This window comes from Sesamum indicum, unplaced genomic scaffold (assembly GCF_000512975.1).
Source record: "Sesamum indicum cultivar Zhongzhi No. 13 unplaced genomic scaffold, S_indicum_v1.0 scaffold00120, whole genome shotgun sequence".
Lineage (NCBI taxonomy): Eukaryota > Viridiplantae > Streptophyta > Magnoliopsida > Lamiales > Pedaliaceae > Sesamum > Sesamum indicum.
Window position 1 is genome coordinate 158,622 of NW_011628049.1, and position 19,687 is coordinate 178,308.

The 19,687-nt window shown below is 37.2% G+C and overlaps 3 protein-coding genes across 4 annotated transcripts; 2 read left to right on the plus strand and 1 right to left on the minus strand.

The window, feature by feature from the left end:
- Positions 1-697: 697 nt before the first annotated feature.
- Positions 698-3,301, plus strand: LOC105179022 (pentatricopeptide repeat-containing protein At2g33680). The gene has a single exon (XM_011102605.2). The coding sequence runs from the start codon at positions 772-774 to the stop codon at positions 2,911-2,913; it is 2,142 nt and encodes a 713-aa protein (XP_011100907.1). The 5' UTR covers positions 698-771; the 3' UTR covers positions 2,914-3,301.
- Positions 3,302-4,217: 916 nt separating this feature from the next.
- LOC105179023 (iron-sulfur assembly protein IscA, chloroplastic) lies at positions 4,218-6,984 on the plus strand. Of its 2 annotated transcripts, none has more exons than XM_020691219.1 (3): positions 4,218-4,454; positions 5,500-5,718; positions 6,555-6,984. In XM_020691219.1, the coding sequence occupies exons 1-3, from the start codon at positions 4,283-4,285 to the stop codon at positions 6,722-6,724; spliced, it is 561 nt and encodes a 186-aa protein (XP_020546878.1). In that variant the 5' UTR covers positions 4,218-4,282; the 3' UTR covers positions 6,725-6,984. The 2 variants fall into 2 exon arrangements, with proteins under 2 accessions (XP_020546878.1, XP_011100908.1); XM_011102606.2 differs by having other exon boundaries at positions 4,228-4,454; positions 6,582-6,984.
- A 400-nt stretch (positions 6,985-7,384) lies between these two features.
- Positions 7,385-19,687, minus strand: LOC105179024 (RNA cytidine acetyltransferase 1). The gene is made up of 26 exons (XM_011102607.2): positions 19,387-19,687; positions 19,157-19,248; positions 17,808-17,979; positions 17,571-17,693; positions 17,185-17,358; positions 16,838-16,948; positions 16,627-16,760; positions 16,419-16,512; positions 15,986-16,084; positions 15,265-15,401; positions 14,957-15,054; positions 14,193-14,316; positions 14,029-14,116; positions 13,817-13,916; positions 13,690-13,742; positions 12,660-12,836; positions 12,535-12,572; positions 11,931-12,024; positions 11,330-11,509; positions 11,105-11,213; positions 10,946-11,015; positions 10,721-10,871; positions 9,924-10,052; positions 8,271-8,396; positions 8,136-8,201; positions 7,385-8,049 (listed from the first exon to the last, which is right to left on the minus strand). The coding sequence occupies exons 1-26, from the start codon at positions 19,489-19,491 to the stop codon at positions 7,792-7,794; spliced, it is 3,102 nt and encodes a 1,033-aa protein (XP_011100909.1). The 5' UTR covers positions 19,492-19,687; the 3' UTR covers positions 7,385-7,791.

Below are 19,687 nucleotides of genomic sequence, written 5' to 3' on the forward strand. Positions count from 1 at the left end.
TATTGATATTTTTATTCAGGTGCTTTTGTTTATCAGTTAACTCATTCAGTCACATATGATACCTCTTTTACTGTTATATAATTTCTTAAAATATTGAGCGGGTTGAATGTTATGATCTCACATACTTCGTATTTAAATGTAAATTTTATTTTTTTGCTAAACTAGTTGTTTTGTCCATTAAATATTGTAATGTTTTTTGCAAGCATTATAATATTTTACAAATTTCAAGTAGGGCAAATGTAATTTTCTATCTGACAAAAATGCATTTGTAATTATATTAAATTTCAGGAGATATAGATGTAATTCACCCTAATATATAAGATAATTTCAACAGGTTTTTAATGGTAAAAAATGGCTCAATTAGCACAAAAAAATAAAATATTATATTTAAGTACAAATATGTGGGACCATAACAATTGAATGGCTAGTTTAGCACAAAAAAATAAAATATTATATTTAAGTACAAATATGTGGGACCATAACAATTGACCATCTCATTATTTTAAATCATTACAATTTGGTCCAAAGTGCATTTTCGTCTAAAAAATTGATCAAATTATGGTCAAATTTTTTATTAGAGATATTTTGGAAATAACAAGTGATGAATTCATCAGAACCATACCAATTGAGTTAAATATAAAACGGAATAAACTTTAAGAAGGATAAATATAATTTTATCAAACTTTAGGAATGTGGATATAATTTACGCTAAATATAACATGGGATCGCATGTGTGCGCCCAACACTTAGACGTCGGAGGTTTCTTACCTTATGAACCAAGTTGCTGCACTATCGCCACAGTCACGCCACCTCTTCAGCAAGCTCCGTCACTTCACCGACCACCAAGGCCTCCCCGACGGTAAATCCCTCCACGCCCACCTCCTCAAAACCGGCTTATTCCCTTCCTGCGCATTGCTCTCCAGCACCCTCCTCAACTTCTACGCGAAATGCCACCTGTTCTCAGAAGCTCGTCTTTTGTTCGCGGAAATGCCGCACAAAGAGGACTCTGTTTCGTGGAACATCCTAATCAACAGCTACTCTCAACTGGGCCTTGCCCATTACTCATTCTCGGCCCTCCAGCTCTTCAAAGAAATGCTTCAGCATCGTAGTCTCCCCAATTCTCATACTTTCGCCGGGATTTTCTCTGCTGCGGCTATTTTGGAGGATGAGGTTATGGCTCGCCAGGCACATTGTGTTGTGGTGAAATTTGTGGACTCTTGTGATGTGTTTGTGTACAGCTCTATGTTGAACGTGTATTGCAAGTTGGGTTTTCTGGGTGATGGTCGGAAGGTGTTCGATGAGATGCCTGACAGAAACTCCATCACCTGGTCTACCATGATTTCTGGCTATGCTTCGCAGAGGCTGGGGAATGAGGCTTTTTGGGTTTTTAGAGGGATGATGTCTGGAGAAGAGGAAGAGGTCAATGAGTTTTGTGTCACCAGTGTTCTGAGTGCTTTTACGTCCCCAGAGTTTGTGGATAAGGGGAAACAAGTTCACAGTTTAGCAATTAAGAATGGGTTATCGGAAATTGTCTCTGTGGGGAATGCTGTTGTTACCATGTACGCAAAGTGTGGGAGTTTAAACGACGCTGTTCGGGTGTTTGAGCTCTCCACTGATAAGAATTCCATCACATGGTCTGCAATGATTACAGGGCACGCGCAGAGTGGGGATGGTGAGAAAGCGCTGGTGTTGTTCAAGGAGATGCATTTTCGTGGGATGAGGCCGAGTAAGTACACCATTGTCGGGGTGCTTAATGCTTGCAGTGATACTGAAGAAATTATTATGGGAAAGCAGGTGCATGCATATTTGGTAAAATTGGGTTTTGAGTTTCAGATGTATATTATGACTGCTTTGATTGACATGTATGCTAAATGTGGTTTTATAGTCGAGGCCCAAAAGGGGTTTGACCATCTGCATGACTCTGATCTTGTATTATGGACATCCATGATTGGAGGATATGTACAAAATGGAGATAATGAAAGCGCTATTAGTTTGTACTGTAGAATGCAAATGGAAGGGATTGCTCCCAATGAGTTAACCATGGCTAGTGTGTTGAAAGCATGTTCGAGCCTTTCAGCTTTGGAGCAAGGAAAACAGATACATGCTCACGTGGTTAAGAATGGGTTTACTCTTGAAGTTCCAATAGGAAGTGCTCTCTCGACTATGTATGCAAAGTGTGGGAGTCTTGATGATGGGAATGGTGTCTTTAAGAGGATGCCTGCCAGAGATGTGGTGTCATGGAATGCCATGATTTCCGGTCTTTCTCAAAATGGTCGTGGGATTGAAGCTCTTGACCTTTTCGAAGAGATGCAACTGGAAGGTGTAAAACCTGATTCTGTTACCTTTGTAAACATTCTTTCAGCCTGTAGCCACATGGGATTGGTGGATAAAGGTTGGGAGTATTTTCATTCGATGCCCACGAAATTTGGTATTGTTCCAAAGATAGAGCATTATGCCTGTATGGTTGATATATTGGGTCGAGCAGGGAAGCTCCATCAAGCCAAAGAATTTATTGAATCAGCAACTATTGATCATGGTCTCTGTTTGTGGCGTATTTTGTTAAGTGCTTGCAGAAACCATCGTAACTATGAGTTGGGTGCTTATGCGGGAGAGAAGCTGATGGAATTGGGTTCACAAGAATCATCTGCTTATGTATTGTTATCAAGCATTTATTCAGCCTTGGGAAGATTAAATGATGTTGAACGCGTGAGAAGAATAATGAGCATCAGGGGGATTAGCAAAGAGCCTGGATGTAGCTGGATTGAGCTCAAGAATCAGGTTCACGTGTTTGTTGTTGGGGACATGTTGCACCCTGAGATTAAGGAAATACGTGAAAAGCTATTGAGGTTTAGCAAACTGATGAGGGAGGATGAACTTTATCAGCTGGAATATGGTCAAATTTTAGAAGACTAACAGTGAAGTGAGGATTACTGGTTTGTTATAAACAAAGTAATTCCCTCGAGTTTTCCATTTAGATGAGACATGAGGTATGCAGATCGGCTGCCCATGATAATTCTAAAATCAAGCTGGCGGGTTCTGCATCAGACTTCTTTGATCCAAGGATAGCATTGACGAACCCTATGGAGCTTCAAGAAGATGAAGCCGATACGAACAAGAAGGGCCTGCAAATTTAAAGAACCATGAGCCATATTCAGCTGTAAAAATGATGAACACGTCGGCTGGAGAGTGGAAACAGAAGCACTCAACGCTAACATTGGACTGCGGAGACAGTGATATTGGTGTCGAAATTCTAATACATCAACCAAGATTCTTTTTTTGTTTTTTTGGGAGTGAAAAAATTGTATCCACTGAAAAACAGGGCTCGAAACAAGACCAACTGTTATAGGTCTCCACATTGTTCATTTATGTAAAAGTTCATGTTGTTGGCATTAAAGTCATTTTTACAGGACTAAACAAATGAATTGAAGGTCTATCTTCTCCACCAAAATGGAATTATGAACTAATACGTTGATGCCAATTCAGGAATTCCTTTCTTTAAGCTTTAAACCTTGAACAAATATGACATGCAACAAGCCAGGTTCCAAGATCTTGGTGAATAGATTGGTTAAGAGGTTGATTGCTGCATTTTTCCAAACCTTTTGTGTGCTCAAATAAGTGAAAACAATTTGAATTTTCTCGAACAAACCGATAGAAAGAAATCTATTCAACGAGTAAAAGAATGAGAGAGGGCTTTGAATCTCGAATAGTTCTTTGTCAAAAAGTACACCAATTTTTGAGATTGAGACTATCAATCATTCAGTCATCTCTCCAAAAAAATAATTTTAATTTTATTCCTCCAAATAGGGGTAGACACTACTATTATATGTCGAAAGATAACCTTTTTAATTTATTGTTAATGTGTATCACCTTTTATCATATGAAATGTAGGCTATCTACTCATCTAAAAGGTTTCTCATTTCACATTATGTAATATAGTGCTTCATATCTCAAAAAATATTTATTTTTATATCTTTATTAAAATTTGAAGTCCAAATGTAACCTTTCTTGTTCTACCATGAAAAAATTGATGAAAATATCTCGTCCTTCTTGTGGCTATTGTAGCAACAAGGACACCTGCAAAAGACTCAAACCCCTCTGCAATATTTTTTTAATAAATAAACAAATACAAATAAAAACCTTTTTACTCCCACAAGCAAAAAAACAACTTCCACGTGCCACACGTGCCATCCACACACACAACACACACTAGAATTTTCTTCCTTTGGTTTCTTGATTTTGTGATTGTCTTATTGCTTGTGTGCCTGAAGTTGGAGCTGGAGCAATGGCTTTCTCTAACACTTTGCAGTCTCTATCTGTTAATCGCTTGATCAAATCTTCAACCCCACCTCGATTTTCCTCTTTCTCTTCTTCTTCCTCTCTTTCCTTCGAATTATCCCCTTCATTTCTCAATCGCAAGAAACCCCTTTTGTCAATCAGGTCAGCCTCTGTGGAAGGTACGATTTCTTTTACCCTTGTTCTTGCGTTTTCTTTTTATATGCACTTTCAGGTAATATGTTCAGAATCTACAAGATTTGAGTAACGAACGGTCTTTTACTTCTTCTTGGGTTGTTGCTTTTGTATTTTCTCACCATACTATGTTTCAGTTGATGAAATTATTCTCGAAATTTTGGGGGATTGATGTTAGTTTTTAGGTAAGTAGGATAGGGTTGGAGCTATTGAATGTAAAAACGAGGTGAAATTAATAAAGGGCAGCTAGAAACGATGAAATCGATTGCAGAAAATGCACTATTGTGGAGCCTTGACAAGGAAAGTTGCATCTTGTGAAGTAGGAGGAGCCAAGTTTTTATGTTGAATATTTGATGTTATTTTAGCTTTGTGCCTTGGATATACAAGATTAAGGTTTCTGGTTTAACTTTTGCTCTAAAAATATGTCTTTATTGATGGACTTACCTATATATCCCATCTTCATTTTCCTGCTCTGGTTCATTCAAAACTCAATCATCAGTGCCCCGTTATTCTCAAGCATAGACGTATAGGATTTTTACTAATATACCATTGGATTTTGATACAAGAGATCGAGAACAAGTTGAGAGTCTAAATGAGAACTAGAATGAACTACAAAAAGAAACAGAAAGTGCACTTGAGGACCAGTTCGATCCTTCTAATTAACCTGTCATTTGTACTACCCTCTATCTTCCTATATATCTGAATATTTTTATTTGTAAATACGGAGCATATTCCATGAAAAGATTTCTCAGATGTGCCAACTCTGTTCATTCCCTAAAAATGAGTATATTCAGGGATAGGAATTTTGGTGGTTCGTTCATCTTATAACATTTGGAAATCTATTTCGGAAGAAAAAAATGAAGTTGATATCATATTAGCAATGAGCATGTTTATGTTACCTACTACGTAAGACATACATATACACTTTTGCCATGCTTACAGCGGTCCGCGTTGACAAAGTTATGGTTTTAAGTACGTTAACCTGCAAACTTGGTGTTAGTCTGAGGTTATGTCTCCTTTTTCATGTTCTAGCACCATCAACGGCTGGCGGACTCGCACCTGCTATTGCGTTGACTGACAATGCACTGAGGCACTTAAGCAAGATGAGGGCTGAGAAAAGCGAAGATCTGTGTCTTAGAATTGGTGTCAAACAAGGTGGATGCTCTGGCTTGTCTTACACTATGGAGTTTGAGAGCAAAGAAAACACCAGACCTGATGATTCTGTTATGGAGTATAATGGTTTTGTTATAGGTACATGACACGTTCTCTTCATATTTTCCAGTAATACAGGCTGAAGAATCACATATTTGAAACCTGAGATTTTAGCAGAGAATACTCTAGTCTATAAACTTCTTGTTTGGGCCATTTCAATCTCAAAATTGGTTTTCATCACAATGAGGCTCTTTTGGTTGATAAATGAGCATTAAATGATCTATGCTTGAATATGAGGTCATTAATGTAAAACAAAATCTGGTATTTTTGATTTATAAGATAAAAATAATGCTTTTGCAAAATCCTACATTCCTATAAATGTTGGAAACTTAATGCAAATACTTGGCTATTTATGTTAGATGCAAATATTCAGTGCATTCATACGGTGATTACTGATGGACATATTTGATCTGTCTAGTAACAGAAATAGTGGAAAAGAACCTAGTTTTGAGATAAAGTCTATTGGAAAGAATGTATTTAAAAATTAAAATTTGAGACTTGACTTTATGACAACCTCGGGACCCTTAGTGTGATCTTCCTGGAGCTGAACTCATTGTCATCTTGCTTTTATACATTCTTCCTTTGACCCATGTTGTTTGCATCTGTGGTGAACCAGTAGTTGTTTAGGTAAGCAAAATTGGTTGACATGGACATAAAAGGACAATATAATGAGCCAATGTTCTTTCTCCTCGCAGTAGTTCACTATAGTGAGACCCAGTAGGTTTTCTGTAAGAGCACGACCAAGCATTTTTCTCCGACGATAATACCTTGGAAATGGAGGTTTATTGAGAATCATACACTTTCAACAAGTGATTTAGATTAGTTTTTAGTAACTGGTCTTTTATTACCGTATCTTTCGTGTCGGTTGTTAACAGTGCTGCTGCTATCTCTGTCACGTGCAGTTTGTGACCCTAAGAGTCTCCTCTTTCTCTTCGGTATGCAACTGGACTACAGTGATGCGCTCATTGGGGGCGGCTTTAATTTCAAGAACCCAAATGCTACTCAAACATGCGGTTGTGGTAAATCATTTGCTGCGGAGATGTGAACGTTGCTTAGGCAACAAACAGATATAGCATATGTACACTGTATCATAACACTCCCGAAAAAATGTTGCACTCGAACTCTTTATCCTGGTATCACTTTGGAGAAATTTATAGTCAGAGTTAGTGCAATGCATTCATCTGTTTGGTGCTGCTGCATTATCACCCTTGTCTGATTCTTCTAATTTGAACTCTAAACTCCTATTGAAGATTCCAAAAGAATCTGGATGAATGTCATTAAATGCTGCTGCTACTTATGTGTTAATAGTTTTTGTTCATGTTTGTTCATGTAAGTCCAGTTTCATCCCAGGCTTATGCATCAAAGTGTCGTGCTTCAGGGAACTATAAGAATCAATATGGAGTTCTGAAATTCCCTTGGCTAATGATGCATCCAGTCCAGTATTTCAAAGTGTGCAGCTTATGCAAGTAATGGATGGATTTCATTACATATTCTATGTTTAACTCGAGCATTACTGTTTTTGATTGATGTCCAGTCCTTCCTGCTCGGGTCAGCCACCAGTCATCATTAAACCTTGAGCTGTCCATATGTTGTTTTGGCATCTTGGTGGCTGGCAGATCATGCTGAGTTTAGTTTAATAAGTCACTCAAACCAATCCATTTATGAATCGTCTCAGCTACACATTGCAGATGCTTCATACTATGCGAAAGTTAATCACATGGAACGTCAAACTACCATATCAGAATATCATAATAACAAACATTGTATAATCTTACAATTTAACCTCTTTGGCTTCAGCCAAAATCAATTCTGTAAGTAACCAAGAATGATTTCATGCTACTTTAAGTAAAGACACATGGAGTTGACCATTCACCCAAACCAAGAACCCATGGATACAAAAATGAGAAGTGCAGAGTTGAACTCTGCACAAGGCACCAAAGCTAACACAGGAATGGCAACTTACATTAAGTTTGTTGCTTAAGTAAAAGACTATAACAGGAGATCGGCTCACATCTATGGCAGATTCTGCATTGCCCGCTATAAAGTGGAGCCAAATACAATCAAAGTTACAGTAGAAATGGCGAAAGATGAAAGCATTGGCTAAAAATATGGTCAGGACTTCCTCCTCTTGTTTGATTTGGAACTGTTGTCATGTTTATTTCTCTTCTTTTCACTCTTTTGTTTCTCGATATCCTTTCCGTGCTTGTCATTCTTATTTCTATTGGATTTTATGCTAACCAGACCACCAGAGAGAACCTTCGCACCACTATCTTGCAATGCATTTTCAAATTCAGCTTCTTTATCTAAGATAGCATACTGTTGAAGGAGATCTGGGTTCAGGATACCATCTGACTTGGATTTCATGTCATCCTGAATATAGGATCAAGTAAGAACAGATTGTGTAATAAGAGAAAACAAACAATCAGAAGAATAATAGTCAAAGAAGTCGGCAAAACCTTGACTTGTTTTACTGCATCGTTCAGATCTTCTTCCACTGATATTGGATGAGGTTCCATTGGAATCTGAAAACAAAGAGCTCAGCAAGGATAAAAGGGTTTCAACAGCAAATAGCATTTTAGTAGTTTACTTACATCTTTTAGGCGAGAACCAGTTGGACGAGCATCTTTTGATAAAATACCACTTACATACTTGTAGAACTTCTTCATGACTTTCATATATAAAGCCAATATCTGCTGCCTCTCCAACTTCATCTCTGCCTATAGATCAAATGAGTATACCGGAAAATGATCAATAACCAAGTGCTACCAAAAATACCACAGTCAAAACATTTCCAAACCACATAATTCATGCTAGCATAATGCCTCAGAATCACAGTTACATGTCTTTAGAACTATATTATTTTTGTGAAAGCTGGATCTTATAAAGGAAATTATGAAAAGAGATCCCATGACAAAGAACTATTTTGTTGACAAATCTCCAAAATATGCAGTGGATCCAATGCAGATTGCACTACCGAGTTTACTAATAGTTGGCCTGTAAGGGCTATTTGGGAGCCTATAGAACTTAATTTCGAATTTTTGAAGCCTGTTTACAGCACAGGTAAAACATTATCCAAGGGTAGGGGTGAGAAAAAGGATGAGATTACACTAAAAGGGTCAGGAAAAGCTCCCAAACAACAATGGCAAAATTCTCAGTTACAATGTTCTCATAAAATGACAGGTACATGCTTGTCTTGGTAGGAAACTCAGTAGCTAAGAAAGTTTTCAATATGAACTAGGAACATAGAAAACCAATCAAAGAACAATTCAGGGATATTATCCATGTCATATCTTTGAATTACTAGGATAAAAAATACAGGTTCACTAATCTCAGCCATTATAATTAGAGTATCTCCAACTATTATCTACTTATAAAGATAGTATAAACCATTTCCAACCCTCTTCAATCTGCCCCTTGTAACCCCCTTCCGAAATGCCCAAGTTTTAGATGGGATACCATTTCCTAGAGAGTAGTGTGCATGGAATGATCAAGCAACCAAATCATTTTGGGGTCATTTTGACACTTACTATGGGGAAATCACAAAATGCATTTGTCATTGCAACTATTGATTGCCAAAATTGACTTCTTCATTTATGGCACAATGCATGGTGATTGAATTATTTGGGCTTTGATAAGTTTATTTCAATGGAATACACAATAAAGCACACCACTTCATGCACCCATGATTTATTTAAATGTCACTAGTAAAGGCATCACTAGCAAGATCACAAACTTTAGGAAGAGTAGTAACTATAGGTCTAGAAAATAGACGCTACAAAATACCAGAAAAATATGCAATCAAAACTCTTATATATTTGAAATGTTAAAGGTAGACGAGTTATCAGGCTGACATGGTGGGTTCTTGTGTTATCACACCCTTCACATTTTTCACTTTCTCCCCTCGCATGCAAGGATACTTGTATCCAACATTCACAAGGGACAAGATAGGAAGTTGATGCAACATTTGGTGATGCACCAGTGAAATTTTTGGACATAATTAACAAGGTAGGTTTGCGTAATTATTTCAAAGGGCAACAGCTGGTAACACCTAACTAATGTGGGAGCGTCATCAACACTAAACAAGCTTTAAATGTGAAACATAAAGAAAAGCAAAATACTAGACCTGTTTATTGCAACAAAATCTGCCTGAATGGATAATATAAGTACTAGAACTTGTTTTATGATAGAAACCCAAAATCACCATTTTTTTAAGATACATGAAGGGGGTGGAAAATGATTAGTACCTCAATGGACGAGATAACTTTTCTCTGCAAACCTATGCAGAGTAAAACTGAAGCCTGGGCATATGACAATGTAACTGGAATCTTCTCCCCAAAGTATGCAATGGCAAGATCATTTACAAACTCTTCAGTCTGCAACATCCAAAATATTTACAAATCACCCTCAGATCTCACAGAAACGGATTAATAGTAGTGAAAATTAATGTAGATGAAGATCAGAGGAAAAAATTATTAAGAAAAAATGTGACAACTGAAAACCTGAGAAAACTATAGGTAGATTCCACCAATAACCAAACCGTAATAATCCACAACATAAATGATCTATAATATTTGATTAACCAGATGACCATCACTTCTTTTCTTTATGATCAAATTGTGTTCGACGTATCGGAATATGAGACATAAGCACAAAGTAAAAGCTTTGTGCTTCAAATTCCTAAGGATTGGCAACCAAGACTGCAACCATATATTCCAGATGAATTGGATAGCTCAGTGAATCTCGTATTGTCTATAAGGCCGACACTGATAGCCAGCTTAGGTTAAGTCCTTTCATTAATGCTCCATTAGAAATGCATCTCATGACAACGGTTGGGTTTTACTAAAAATATAATAGAACTTTGTTCTACAATTTTCCTTACCAGAACTTCATAAAAATCTGTGGGCAAATTGAAACATACCGCAGGACTAATACTTTATATCTGACTTTAAGAAATAGATGTAGTTCAAAAGAGAAACGATAGCAGCCAGTGAGCAATATATCTAACGATGATAAATGTATTATCATTAATTAGAGATCATACCATCTGATGGTCAGCAAGATTGTTTGTATATGCTTCAAGATGATACATAGCATCATCAGATACTTGGTTTTCAATCACGAACTTCAAATATTCAATGGAAGAGGGCGACCCATCATCCACATCTGAGAAATTGATCTTTGGGTCCAAAATACTGCAAACACCATGAGCATCAAAATACTGAAGAATTACGCCGGAAGATGACAAAACCAAATGCCACGGTCATACCTCATGGCAAGCTTGTATTCCATTTGACGGAATGTACCAGCCAAATATTTAGTAAACTTCTTCCTGAACACTGAACAATATAAGAAGGATAAATGTTTGATCCAAAAACATACATACACTCAAACTAATGGACTTCTGATGAGAATAAATTGGACAGACCATGATAAAAGTGGCTGAAAAAGCCTAACTGCTCCGATCCACGAGATTCAATATCATCATTGTTTAATGCCTTCAGTATCATGCAAGTGTGCTCACCGGTTACACTACTCTGATTTTTCCAAATGCAAAATCAATTCGTAAGCTAATCTCTAGACAAGTATATAAAGATATGATAAACGTACTGAAGATCAACACCCCTAAAAATAGAAAAGGTACAAACTTAACTGGAATGGGGCTAATGTAGAATGGAGCGAAATTATGTTTCCTCCAGAAGCGGAAAAGGTCTAGAGTAAGCCCAAAAGAGACGCCAAGGTAATGGAGCTTTTCTGGTTTTCTCTCACGAAGAGGTACAAGCAGTGGAGGAAGATCAGTTCTCGGCTTTATATTTTCTTCCAGCAGAGAGGCCTGCAGCCATTATGACACTTAGAGGCAGATCAAAATACAAGAAATAAAATGAATATTGAAAGAAATAAGTTAGCAACTTTTAGCTTAGCCAAATATTTCCTCTGTGGCTTCTCCAATTACTTGAGAGAACAATACCAGGTTCCCACCCCTTAAGAGATATTCTATTATTTTTCTTCCTTAGTTCCTTTAGTCGATACAATTTCCTTTTATTTATCACATGTCTGCCATTTGTGCACAGAGGCGATTTTTCATTTCATCTGCACTGGCAACAGAGATTCAGACGAAGCAACTAACTACCATATGCCAAATTGCAAAAGGTCAAATTTTACATGGATTCTGTAGAGCAACTAACTACTACTTGTAAAATTGCAAAGGTAGACCCAGAGACATGACTAAGACACGAAAGAAACTATAAATGGACCTTCTCTGCAGCCTCAATGACTCTGACTTCAGGATTCTCTGGAAGATCCTCCACATCAAGTTCAGAAATTTGAGTCAGTTGGCCCTCAAAGTACCTACATGCAGCAAAACTTTCAGTTATACAGACCAACCAATTTTATCATTGCATGTGATTGGCAAGATTATGATTAATTTACACCCTCGAATAAGAGGCAGCAAGTATGATAGGCATTCTTCTTACACCTTAAATTTACACCAATATGTATGCTATCAATACTTCCAAGAATAGAAGTCCTAGCTTGAACTTTTTATCTCTCTCTGGATCTACAATTAATATTAACACAACCAATTCCATGGTATTTTCTTCAAAACTAGAGAAAGAATATTTTCATCAACTATTTCCTCTTTTACATCCAAAATCCAAATGAAGCTTCAATGTATTCATGAAAACCTAAGAAAACCCAAAGGTATAGCAAGAGAGACAAGAAAGGTCCCAGCAAAGCTGCCATCACTGAATAGGTGTTTCATGCCTGCTAATGAATCACGCTTAAGTTTCTTTCTATTTGTTCATCTAAGAAAAAGGCACAGATGAAAAGAAACACAAACCCTGATGAAAATAAGCATACCTTGTCAAAAGTTCAACAGCAGCTGAACCATATCCAAGCTGCAATATTTGAAAATTGTTGCTCAGGAAGGATACAGAGAAATACTTTTCATGCTTTTAGCATTTAAGAGAAAAAGACAGCAGTACCCTCATTGCATTTGGATGTGTGGCAATGCGTACAATTCGAGCACCTGAAAGACTTGGGAAAACTGTGTCCCTGAACTGTTGGCAAAATTTCCAGGGTATTTGATCTCCAGAGGGCTGATGACCACTATTTAAGCTTTTAATCGAAGATTTACGAGAAATTTGCCCCTCAAAGGAGATCTACAAATTAGTCATGCAAAGAGATATATACCAGTATGGTCAATACCATTCTTTCAAAGTCCTAGAGAAGTGCATCACAGAGTGCTGTTTGAAACAGCTAAACTGTCAAAAAAGCAAAACATAATCTGAACAAATAGCATCACAAAAAATGAAAATGTAATTATTGTTAACTTTTTAAAAAATGGTTACAAAGCAACAAAATTATAAAAAAATAGCTTGCATCCAGCTCTTTTTTTCTTTTCCTTCCAAAGAAAGACTGCAATTTCAGAATCAAATTGCTTTAGTCACACCAAAGACTGCCTAAATATCAAAGTCCAAACACATGGAAGTCTGAGTTGGAAATAAAACAACATAATTTTAAGTTATACACAAACGAAAGAATAGAAAACAAAAAATATTGATCGCAGTACTTAATGATAGCAAAATCCAGCACCATGTACGTTGAAAACTGACAGCGTCATCAATACTTCTATAAATTAGTGTTACACAGGGGAAAAGAGGCAGCTTCTGTCTACACCACCAAAGATGAAAGAGCATTTGTTATTTGTACAAACTTTCATCATTATAACATCTTCTACCCCGCCTCAAAAAGGCTCACATGTTGCAGCCTACAAGTCAACTTGACTACTTTCTTTTGCAAAAATGAAAATTGTAGTTCAATGAATAAAAGTACATGGATACTATTATTGACACAAGAAACATACTTAAACTTTTACCAAAATTTTAAAAGAAAAATTAATACAATAAGATAATCAGAAGATTAAGCACCCAGAGTTAGTATATTAACAAACAGATTTATATTTCTCAAGGAAACAATTGTTCTCTGTTTATGTAACCTAAGAGGAAGGCATACCTGGATTACACACAGAATATCAGGAAGATGATTTTTGGACTCATCAACAGGACCTGTAAAATGATGAGTACATAAGACCCTAGTCACGATGTAAACGATATATTTAACATAACAATATCAACTGTACCAAGTAGCACAAACAAGTGGTGGGCTGGAGCATCAGCCATCAATTGCAAATCATTTGGAGAGTTCTTGTAGTGAGAAGCAACATAGAGAGCCATCATCCTCTGCCGATGTAAACATGCAAAAACAATATAACAACCAAATTCGAAGAAAGCCCAAGTATAAAAGCATCACAAAATTAGGAGCACTCACAAGCACATGTTTGTGTATGCTTACCTGTAAAAACAATTCACTGTCCTTGTGGTAGGAGAAAAGTGTGTCACGATTGACATAGTAGAGATCACATTCGCTGGGTGGTGGTAGCCTGACAAAGAAAGAAAGTAGCTAAACAGAGAGAACATTATCCAGCTTTCCTCAAGTAGCCATTAGTAAAATCAAACCTGCTGATAGTAGGTATAGAAGTTGCAACATCCAGACATAGTAAAGCATTAAGCCAGGATTCAATTGGATCATCAGAAGCATATCTGATGGATTCGCTCAATTCAATCTTTTTGAAGAGCCGGCCTACAATGGAAGTATGTCGACATCAGGCTACTTACTTAAGCAGAAGGTCCTATTTCTGGAACTATAGGCATACACAGACATGAACCAGGATGTTAACATGTGTCAACAAGGAGAACCGATTAAAAGAAACTCTCCTTTCAGAGAAAAAGGACCAAACAGTTCAGTTATCTCAAATATGGCATCCATGAAAGACAGATAATTTACAACCACTGGAATCACGAATTATCATTTTCAGACTCCTGTATCATCTTTCATATAACTCGCTAAACGGATTTACAGACTCAAATTCGATCAATAAATATTCGCTGGATCAATCAACCGTGAATAGCAGGTATTCACAAACTTTCCTCTCACGAAGGAACATCTGATTCATGAATAGGAGCAACTTCATATGAAATATTTTCTACAATTTCTGCAATGTGTTCCAGATGGATTTATGGTAGCCCGAAGCTAACATGAAACGGACAGAATACATATGCGAGATGAATGAATGCAAACTGGATAGAGAACTTGGGTATAAGTGTCAAATTAGACACCCCATCATGAAGAGCAAAACTATACAGAAAGTTCAGTTGGTAAGAGGAAATCTGATTACAAAAGATATATAGCAGACCACAAGAAAAATGAGAATTTAAAACACCTGAAACAGCAGTCTCAGCGCTTCTACTTGATATCTGGTTTTGTTCATCGAGCTGCTGCAACAGTTTTAGAGATAACGACCTTCCTGTACCTTCATAGCTTTGGGAAAGAAAAAAAGAAATTTCAAAAGAAATAGAATGATCATTACTTCCTTTACTCCTCAAAAATTAAAAGAGACAGCACAAATAAGTGAGAATAGTTGGTTCAGTGAAGAGGAATTCCTTCAAAGAAGATAAAATTTGCAGCCAGAGCAGGATGCTTTATTTAATATTGAAAAGAAAACAAATTTAGCATAAGAACATGCCATACCCGTTCACGGTCGACGAAAGGAAGACAAGATAAGGACCAAGCAAGGACCTCACAACTGGTAAAGGTATAGCTGCTGCTTCATCAACGACCAACAATTCTACTTGTGAGAGCTTTTCATGTTCATGTGGCTGTATGTACTGCATAAACAATGGGGAAAAATCTCTTATTTCTTCATTGTAAAGTTAAGAATAGGATAGCCAGCAAAACAAAAGAACAGCTTGCCTGTTCTTCATTTAGAGTAGGAGAAGCAAAGGCACAAAACAACACCCCTTATTTCTTCAAGGAAAAATAAATAAGAAAGAAAAAAATGGGAGTCCACCCATTCATCCTCACAAGACTCCTTATGAAAGGGTGGTAAACAGTGAGGAAAATGCTACTCCACTCTACTCTCTTTCAATTAAATCACATGAAGTCGCAAAAACTCCTCAGGTTTTCACACCCCTTTCCTCTTCTCCTCCGCAACTAACTATGCCCAAGAAACTAAATAACAATCTAGCAGGCAAATAAAGAAGGTATACTAAATAAGAACAAGGGATGTGATGTTTATTTCAGAATACATAGATGAAATTAAACTTAAAAGGACAAATGACGAGCAGTTCCTACTAATACATGTAAACTATAAAGGAAAGTACATAAAATACTGGGTGATAAAATCAGTATGGGTATTTTCGATTTTACTTGGGCCCATAAAAGAGAAATGTAATATACCCTAATTACTTACCTGAATAGTCTGTCTGTGCTGTTTATAGATATTGATCCTAACAGTTGCTTTCTTCAAATCAGGATTTGTGCTTTTCACCACGTCATAATCCAAGTGCTCCTATAAATGAAGACACTAGCATGTCAATATTCAGTAATATACTCCTACCTCTTACTCTTACATACTTATTCGCATACAACCTAAAATACCAGTTATTCGACTTTTGGGCTTGAATAAAACTTAATAACGATGTTAGAAGGAAATGCAAAAGTCTCGTTATCTAGTCCGAAACCAACTAGCAAGACAAGCTTCTGCAAACGAATAGGTTTCAGCAAACAGATAATCAGATTTTTAAACCACTGGCGTGAAGAGCAAAATGTTGCGAGACAATGCGGAAAAACAGTAGATATTGATCTACATTATCTCGAGTAGCAACAAAGGGTGGGTGCCATACCTTGTACTCAAGCATATCAAATCCCTTGCATACAAAATCAAACAGAGTTTTGACATTCTCAGGGCTTGGTGCAGTCACAAAGATATTGGAATATCTATCAAGGAAATTTTAGTCTGTATCAGCACACAAACATGCTCCAGAAAAGGTGGACAGGGAAGTAAGGAATGACAGAAGGGTTTCAAATATCCAAATTAAGTTCATACATTACCCTGCTGCAACAGCTCCAGCAATTGCCAAACCAAGAGCAGCTGACTTTCCACGGCCACGAGCAGCAAGCAAGGCTACTGTGCTTCGAAGGGTCTTGTCCAGAATTGCGTCAAGGAATGTAATTACAGCTTTTCCCTATGTTAAAAGAAAGAAGACTAAATAATCAAACTCCAAAAAACATTAGTTGATACTACCAATCTCACAATTATTACCTGGTCCATCGTGCAGCATTTTCTAATTAGAGGACCAACAGGAAAATCATCATTTAGTTGTTCCTTCAAATTCTTCAGTTCTCTTTCAGCTTCTGAAAGCCCCTCCGAATCCTTTCAAAACACACACAAGAATAGCAAATTATCACATAAAGCTCCAGGGGTAACCAACTTCTTTTTACTACATATTTCACTCCAGCATCCAAAGAACCATAGCTCAGGATGTATTTCTGAAATATGCGCGACATGGAACTGAGTGAAAATATTGCAGTTGCAAAAATGATTAAACAAGGTGCATGGGTATGTTTCACTTCTCAAGACTATCACAATCTAGACTGCGAGTAGCTGACCTCTCGAACTGGAAGTTGGGTGATTGATTTCATGTGTGAAGAAATTGGTAGAATATTCAGTTCATCATCCATCACGATACAAGCTTTGCATGAAGCAAGTGAAAGCAAAAATCGTTCATTAAAGCGCCCAGCAGCCTGAGAATGAGACTCTGTACGAAACCTCTCATGAACATCCTGAGATTAGTCATGCCTAGTAAGTGCAAAATCAACAGTAAAACCACAATGAAGGAAAAGGAAAAAAGAAGAGGAAGTGTCTATCCATGTAACAAGTTATTCTGTTAGTTTCTTGAAAAGTAACATTATCCATCTCAAAAAAGTAACTCTTTATTCTAAGAATTATCCTGTTCAAATACTCATGAAGGTTTAGGTAGAAACTATGACAGTACCATAACCATAGTGTAAAGACTAGTGAGTGAAGAAAGCGAGCGAAGCAGCAACACTATCAACCCACCACCTTCAACAGTCTCAATAGTCCTTGCGAGAAGATTTGGTGTCAAAGCTTCAAAATCCTTACATGGAAGAACCAAAAATTAAGTCAAAATCACACAGAGGCAAATCAGATGCTTATGCCAGGAGATGCCTTGCTAATTATTTAAATGGAAATTGCAAATTTGACCTGATACCTGTAATATACACATGCCAAATGTGTTACCAAGAATTCTCTCAGAATCTCTGTATAAGCAATAAGTTATTCCAGCAGTTTCAACAAAAAGTGAGAACGGATCAACCTTCTCAGGATCCAACAGCCCCCTCTGCATTAACTTCTTCACTTGTTTGGCCCGCTTTTTTTTATGACTGCATAACAAAAGAATCAAATGGAATAAACTAAACTTGTCTCTTGGGTAAAAGCAATAATACAAGATTGAATATCAAGCACAATGATGGATATCACTAAATTAATGGAGATAGATTCACGTTTAACAATAAACAAAGTTAGAGGAAACATACATTTTTTAAATTAACGAGAACAAAGTTACATGAACTAACATCCCTGATACTCCGTATAAAGTGAAGGAGGTTTCTGGGACTTCTATACTCATCGAGAGCTAGAAACGGGCAGTAAAGTTTTCTGACCTGACATGAGGTCAGACTGGAAGAAGAAGCATGAGGGTTGAAGAGAAATCAGAGAAAGATGGGGCAACAATCAAAATAGAGGTGGACATGGATAGGGAGATGCTTCTTTGCATGAACCAGCTTCTGTTTTGTCCTCAGCCGCCAGTCAAGGACTGACAAAAGCAAGTTCCATAAACGGAGCTCCCTTGTTACCTGTTCTATTCCTGTTTAGGGACTTAGTTTCTGCTTCTATATGACATTTTTTAGTCAAGTCTAGGTTGAGTTCAAAAAAATTTGCCTGCTGTTCTCATTTCAATGGATTATATAAGTGACTTCTTAAAGAAAAAAAAAAAACATCCCGGATACAATAGCCTGGTCCCACAACTAGCAGGACCCACAAATATTTAGCAGAAATGTCACCGAACATTGACCATGGCATACTTCATAAAAGCATGCGCATAAATATGGTTAGCTGTCTAAAAGTTCATCCAATAGTTGTGGAGATGTTCATTCGTACAATAACAGAAGTACAGAGGTCATAGGGTTTGGACTCAAGCTCCAGGATCCAGCAATTCATCTATATTCAAAAGTTCAGTCTAGATCCCAAGGCATTTTCACAGAGATTAGACCTACTTTACCTCCATTGCTTTGAACTATTTTCCTTTCTTACCAATGGAGGCACCATAAAAAAGAGGATTTCGTTTCCTGCATGCTAACCAATATGCCATATTTTAAATTCATCCAAAAAGTATCATGCTATATGAATGCAAACCTCCTCAGTTACTGATACACATACAAAATCAAGACTCAGTGTATCCAATTCTGATCTTGCCTTACAAATCAAACAATTGAAATCCCACCTGATCAAATCATTAAAGGCATATTATTACAACGTTAGGGGGTAAGAAGATCATCGAACCTGCTAAGCTCGAGTTTGTCCTTGTAGCACCATAACACACTCGGCCTTGACTTCACAACCGATTTACTCAACATATAATGCAAATTCACAATCTGTTCGAACAAAACACGTAAAAAATTGAACTCACTAAGTCACCGTAGCACAAAAAAGGAGATGGATGCATAAATTCATACATATATACATACATATAGATATATCTCGAAACACAAATGTTTTTATTTATTATATACTTGTTCGCGAGACTTGTCGCCAATCACAACAAACATGGAGCGATGACGGGCTTTGACGCCATTCTCAATAAGGGTTCTGATGCGTTCGTCTACCTTTTTCCTCATTTTCTCCCTTAATTCTTAATATTCTCTTCCCCTAAAATTTACTGGAAACGGCTTCTCGCGTGGTGGGAGGTTTACGGATTTACAGGCGGCCAGCGGTAGTGAGACAATCAGAACTCAGAATTTGCGGGTGTGGAATAATGATAAATATGGGTTGCAGTTGCTGAGGGTTTAGGGCTAGGGTTTAAGGAACCCCTGA

Bases quoted from the DNA above. Each gene is read 5' to 3' on its own strand.
- LOC105179022 (XM_011102605.2), top strand. From the start codon at position 772: ATGAACCAAGTTGCTGCACTATCGCCACAGTCACGCCACCTCTTCAGC.
- LOC105179023 (XM_020691219.1), top strand. From the start codon at position 4,283: ATGGCTTTCTCTAACACTTTGCAGTCTCTATCTGTTAATCGCTTGATC. The intron at 4,455-5,499 runs GTACGATTTCTT...TTCATGTTCTAG, and splicing joins CAGGTCAGCCTCTGTGGAAG to CACCATCAACGGCTGGCGGA. The intron at 5,719-6,554 runs GTACATGACACG...GGTTGTTAACAG, and splicing joins GTATAATGGTTTTGTTATAG to TGCTGCTGCTATCTCTGTCA.
- LOC105179024 (XM_011102607.2), bottom strand. From the start codon at position 19,491: ATGAGGAAAAAGGTAGACGAACGCATCAGAACCCTTATTGAGAATGGC. The intron at 12,837-13,689 runs GTATGCCTTCCT...ACTAATTTGTAG, and splicing joins ATATTCTGTGTGTAATCCAG to ATCTCCTTTGAGGGGCAAAT. The intron at 11,510-11,930 runs GTCCATTTATAG...TAATGGCTGCAG, and splicing joins TCATTGAGGCTGCAGAGAAG to GCCTCTCTGCTGGAAGAAAA.